This window comes from Solanum lycopersicum, chromosome 2 (genome assembly GCF_036512215.1).
Source record: "Solanum lycopersicum chromosome 2, SLM_r2.1".
NCBI lineage: Eukaryota > Viridiplantae > Streptophyta > Magnoliopsida > Solanales > Solanaceae > Solanum > Solanum lycopersicum.
In genome coordinates, this window is record NC_090801.1 from 25,996,587 (window position 1) to 26,002,927 (window position 6,341).

General features: G+C 41.9%; 1 protein-coding gene across 1 annotated transcript; it reads right to left on the reverse strand.

Annotated features, from left to right (window-relative positions):
• Positions 1 to 1,252: 1,252 nt before the first annotated feature.
• Positions 1,253 to 1,825, reverse strand: LOC138341962 (uncharacterized). Its single transcript, XM_069294144.1, has 2 exons — positions 1,484 to 1,825; positions 1,253 to 1,393 (listed from the first exon to the last, which is right to left on the reverse strand). Exons 1-2 carry the CDS (start codon positions 1,823 to 1,825, stop codon positions 1,253 to 1,255), a joined length of 483 nt encoding a protein of 160 aa, XP_069150245.1.
• Between the last annotated feature and the right edge of the window lie 4,516 nt (positions 1,826 to 6,341).

Genomic DNA, 6,341 nt, shown 5'->3' on the forward strand with positions numbered 1-6,341 from the left:
CTAACCAGGAAAGTTCTAGCTCAGTACCAATAGTGGACTATTCAAATTTCCTCACACTCACTTGACATCTCATCACTATACCAGATTATCAGACACCTAGTTCGAATTTAAGACTTAGGGTAATGCAATGGTGTAACTCTATTTCATGCTTAGAGCCACACAATTATTAGTTACTATGCCTAGTCATGCATTATTTTCCAGTTTATCAGGATATAATTTTAGCCATTATGCTCCAGAATTAAACTATGTACAAAGGATATAAACATGCCGGTTCAACAGAAAAAGTAATCAGTCTCTTGGGGAAAAAGAACACAGGCAAGAAAACCCCAAAAGAGGATAGTGAATTGGTCTACTCAGACTTCACCCTAACACTCACTTTCCATTTACCCCACCCCAACAAAAAGACATGCAATTGTCCCCAATGCATAAAATAATTGAAATACAAGAGTGGTAGGTGAAGCAAACCTGGGCAGCAAAGCGCCAAAAATCAGCACGAACCCTTGTGATTATGAAGGTCCGTCGTCGATGTCTATCGTGGGACACTTAAAAAAATAAATGGAGACCCTTAAAAGAGGGGTCTCTGACCGTCGTGACGGTTATGTAGGACGAACCGTCGAGAGTATGATAGTCAGTCGTAGATGTCCGTTGGAGGACACTTAGAAAATGTGAGAGACCTTTAGGAATTGGGTCTCTGACAACTAGCACGGTTGTGCAAGACGGACCTTCGAGAGCACGACGGTCTGTCGGATGTGTCCGTTGGTGACTGTTTCAGAATGATCTTCTGCAGAATTTCCTGGTGATGTGCCTACAAATTTAAAAACTCATTAGTAGAAAAATTCTACCATTACTAAAAAGACTATATGTATTGGGTTGCCTCCCAACAAGCACCTGATTTAATGTCGCGGCACGACTAGGGACCCTTGATTACTCAGACTTCATCAAGATGGTATGCCTCTATCACTTTATTCCCCGATGCTTTATGCCCAAATAGAGTTTAATTCTATCTCTATTACTCTTAAACCGCACTCCTTCCATGGATTTTAACTCAATTTCTCCATGAGGGAATGCTTGGGTAATCATGTAAGGGCCAATCCATTTAGACTTGAGGTTGCTCGGAATACAAGGCACCCCCAGAACTATCTACAAGCACCAAATCCCCAACCATAAACACTTGTTTTGCATTTTTTTGTTCAGTCTCCTTCTTCATCTTTTCTTTGTGGGATATGGCAGATACCGATTGGAGCTCACCACTCTACCTCATGGTCCTGCAAATGTTGAAGGTCACTTCTTCATTATTCAATCGAAATGTCATCTGTCCCTTCTCCATATCAAGTAATACTCTACCTGTACCAAGGAATGGCCTCCCAAGAATAATAGGCACTTCTAAATCGACCTCACAATCAAGAATAACAAAATCATTCGGAAAGATGAATGACTCCACTTTTACTAGCACATCATGGAGTATCCCTATAGTCCGTTTCACTGTCCGATCAGCCATCAGTAGCCGCACAGTGGGTTTTGGATCCCTCAAACTCAACTTCTTGTAAATTGAGAGGGGCAGGAGATATATGCTTGCCCCCAAATCACATAATGATTTCGCAATATGTAATGACCCACCTGTACAAGGAATAGCGAACGGTTCAGGATCTTCTTTCTTTTGTACGAGGGATCTTGTAGTAATAGCACTACAATGCTGCAGTCTATCATCATCCTCGAGAGTGACCGATATTTTCTTGGTGACAACATCTTTCATAAATTTGGCATAACGGGGCATTTGTTCTAGAGCTTCTACCAAAGGGACATTGATAGAAAGCTGTTTCAACATTGTTATGAAACGCCGGTATTTACCATCCTCATTCTTTTTCACTTATCTCTGAGGGAAGGGTGGTGGTGGCCTAGGTATGGGAATTACCTTGATAGGTACTTCTGCATCTTTTCCATTACTTTCCTCTGCTTCACCACTACCCTTTACCACATTATCATTATCCTTTCTTACATTTTCCTTAGTAGATGGTATAGGTGGGTCAATGGTTTACCTACCACCCCGAGTAGTTATTGCCATACAGTGCGCATCATTCTTTAGATTTTGGACAGTGTTGCTAGGAAGAGTGCCAGTTATCGTGTGTTCACTGTCACATATAATTAGTCCTCTTGCAATTCAATCTGTTTAATAGAAATTGCATGTGTATCAACTTTTTTCCCAGTACAAGCTAAGTCACACCTCAACTCTTTAATGTGTTCATCACTAGTGTCGAACCTCATCATCATTTTTTGCAACATATCCTCAACTCGCGCCATACTATCTCCACCATCCCTAGAAGTAACTTCACGATTTTGAGGAGGGACATAGGGCCCATTCCTGTTGTTTCTATTAGCATAATCACCCCTGTTAAAGTTGTTGTCGCGGTTGTAGTTCCATCTCAGACATAATGACCCTCACGGTTCTAGTTACCATAGTTTCGACCTTGGTTCCCTTGACCTTGGTGCCAATTATCCAGATTTGAGCCTTGGGCGCTTAGTCGGAAACATTCTCGTCTGCTCATATACTGCATAAGTGTCCTCCGAATAATAGCACTCATCATTAGGAGGTGGTGGTTTAGCCAAGTAGTTGACTGCATTTATCTTTTCTGAACCCCCTGTGACATGTTTTAGTACCAACCCAAGCTAAGTTCTCATCTGAGCAGTTTCTTCCTGAATCTCATGTGTGGCTGGGTTGTGAGTGGACTGCACTGTGAAGGTGTTTCTCCCTGTATCAGACTTCCTAGTACTCCAAGCTTTGTTATTCCGGGAGATTTTCTCTAATTTTTCAGCGATCTCAGCATAAGGGCATTCTCGATAAGATCAACATGCTATAGTGTCCAACACCGCTTTGTTGTTATCATCATGTCCCCGATAGAAGTTTTCCTATAGTGACTCATCATTTTTACGGTGATTTGGAACACTTCTCAAGAATTAGGTTAATCTATCCCAAGAACTACTAACTGACTCTTCTGGTAGTGCCACAAAGTTATTCACTCTGTCTTTGTTGTTTAGATTCTTGGAGACTGGATAGTAGCGTGCTAAGAACACATCCCTTAGTTGGTTCCAAGTGAAGATTGAATTGTATGGGAGCTCAGTGAAGCACATAGCCGCCTCTCCCGTCAATGAGAGAGGAAACACTCTGAGCCCTATTACATCTAGATCCAAATAAGGCCTCCCCACACAACTTTTACACACTGCCCTTACCTTAGCTATATGGGAATGTGGATCCTCAGAAGGTAGCCCTGAAAACAAACCTCTGGCAGTGAGCATTTGCATCAGGCTATTAGTTACCACAAAGGTGTGGCCTTTGGGTAGAGGGGGCAAGACAAGTGTCCCATCCGAGTCTGCTATGCTATCATACCCTCTGTAGTATGCTAGGGGCCATGGAAAGGGATTTTGTCCCCTCTGTTGATGTTCACCCGGAGCATCGGGTAACATCTGACCATGAAAATCAACCGGAGCTGGTATGTTCTGGTTCGGATCCTCCTCATTCATTCCAAAGTTTCGATTCATATTGCATTGTGTATGCTCAAACTCGTGATCGTAGGGAAACAAGGGTTCTCTTCCTCTCCGTGTATTTGGTATATAAGGAGGATAGTTCTGAAAAGAAATCAAAAACATTAAAACAAAGTAAAATCAATAAAATATCAACTAAACTATTTTAATAGGTTCAAGTTAATCTAAAAGCTATAATCCCCGGCAGCGGCGCCAAAATTTGATATGCTCAAACTTACTTCTCAAATAAGAAGTAAAGCGGTCGTGTCAAGTAAATATCCCAACTAGTTGTAATGACCTGTTTAGTCGTTTGAGCAGCAGATTTTATTTCTGGAAAAACAGGCTGAGGCGACGAACCCAACGACGGACCGTCATGGGCATGACGGACCGTCGCAGGGTCTCGTTTCAAAACACTTAGAAAATCTGAAATTGGGTGCTGAAAATCGACTCTCTGAACTTCGTGACGGAATGGCAGGACGGACCGTCACAGGCGTGACAGACCGTCATAGATTGTTCAGTGGAAATTGACTCTCTGACCCTTGCGACGACCTCCAGGACGGACCGTCGCAGGCACGACGGCCAGACACAGGTTGCGCAAATCCCAGGCAGAATCAGATTTCCTTACACGTTTTAAGGGACGTTTTTGGACTATTCTTTTCTTAATTATAGATTTCGTGGGGTTATATTAATAACTAAAATTCTTGAGGGGTTAAAAGAGGTAACCCTAAGTTAATTAGTGGGGTATTATTGCCATCTGTTATTCTTAATTATATACTAATTAGGGTAAAAGAAAGAGGGTTTGAATAAGAAAATAGAAAGAACAAGAGAAAGAGGGAGAAAGTTGAGAGAGAGAGAGAGAATCGAATGAGAAGGGAGAAACAAAGCTTTGGGAAAATTCTTGCTTGATTCAATTCTTCGGTGGAGGTAGGTTATGGTTTTCATGCTTCATAAGTAAACTCTTAATAGTGAATGATATGTATTGGTAGTATTGTAAACCCTACTATATGCTTAATGGTATGTTTGCATGAATATGATTATGTGATTGTGATAAGATAAGCATGATGAAAATATTGAATCCCAAATCTTGAAAAGAAACTTTAATATACATTATTAATGATGATGCCTTGGTATAGAAGAAGGCTTGATGAATTAAAGTAATGGGATTGATGATGCCTTGGAATAGAGAAGGCTTGATGATTTACAGAATGATATTAGTGGATCGGAGTGTCACGTTCCGACACATAGTATTAGTGGATCGGAGTGTCACATTCCTACACATAGTATTAGTGGATCGGAGTGTCACGTTCCGACACATAGAATTAGGGGATCGGAGTGTCACGTTCCGACACATGTAGGGGATCGGAGTGTCACATACCGACACATGTAGGGAATCGAGTGTCACATTCCGACACATGTAGGGGATCAGAGTGTCACGTACTGACACATGTAGGGGATCGGAGTGTCACATTCCGACACACGTAGGGGATCGGAGTGTCACCTACCGACACATGTAGGGGATCGGAGTGTCACGTTCCGACACATGTAGGGATTGGAATGTCACGTTCCGACACATAGAATTAGGGGATCGGAGTGTCACGTACCGACACAAGAGGAAAAAAGATAATGAATCTTGAAAGATGATAATATACTCAACTTAATAAACTTAATTCCCAAATGAGATGGCATTGAGGCTTGAGCCCTCATAGATGAACTTGATGGTACTTATTGATGATTATAATACTTGTTGTTGCTACATGTTGAGTTTTATAGTTGATTTACGATAATATTTGATATATACTGTTCCCTATTTTGAGTTGGCCGATGATATCTACTCAGTACCCGTGTTTTGTACTGACCCCTACTTTTATGTTTTTCTTCTTGTTATTTGTGGAGTACAGCAAACGTGCCGTCATCTTCGACTCAATAGTAACTCAAGCCAGTCTTCGTCACACCGGATCTTCAGGGTGAGCTAACGCTTCTAGCTTGGACTGGATCTTCTCCTTCATGTCTTGATGCCTTGAACCTCCGGCATGGACTAGCTTCTTATGTATTTTTAGATTTTAGAATACTCTTAGTTTAGTCATTTGATCGTAGATGTTCTTGTGATGATGACTTCCAGATTTTGGGGAATAATAGATGTTGAATTTTAGAAGTTAATGAATTGATTTTATTAATGAGTTTAAGTCTTCCGCATTACTTTATGTTGATATTACCTTGAAATGTTAAGGTTTAGATTGGTTGGTTCGCTCACATAGGAGGGTAAGTGTGGGTGCCAGTCGCGGCCCGGATTTGGGTCATGACAAACTTGGTATCAAAGCATTAGGTTCGTTGGTCTCATCACACAAGAACAGGTCTAGTAGAGTCTTAAGGAACGGTAGGGGGACACCTTTACTTTTCCTTCAGAGGCTATAAGACTTTAGGAAAATTTCACTCTTTCATTCTTTCTTTCGTGCTACTACTTGAGTCCAATTGGTATCTAGGCGATACGAATTGGTATCTGACCATCTTCACTCTCTTTCGCAGATGGTTAGAACTAGAGCAACAACTACACCAACACCAACACCGGCCAGACAAGAAACAACTGAGTCAGCCACTGGGGCTGTGGCTCGAGGAAGAACAGCGGCAAGGGGCCGTGGTAGAGGTCGTGGGAGGACGTCCTCTAGGGGAAGAGGACGAGCACCTAGCCCATCTGATACTAGGGCAGTGACTCCTCCACCGACTGAGGATGTAATAAGAGAAAGGGAGGATGGGGAAACTGAACAAGTGCAAAATGAGGAAATGCCACCCCAACCTACCCCAGAGATGATCAATCAGGTTCTGGCTTA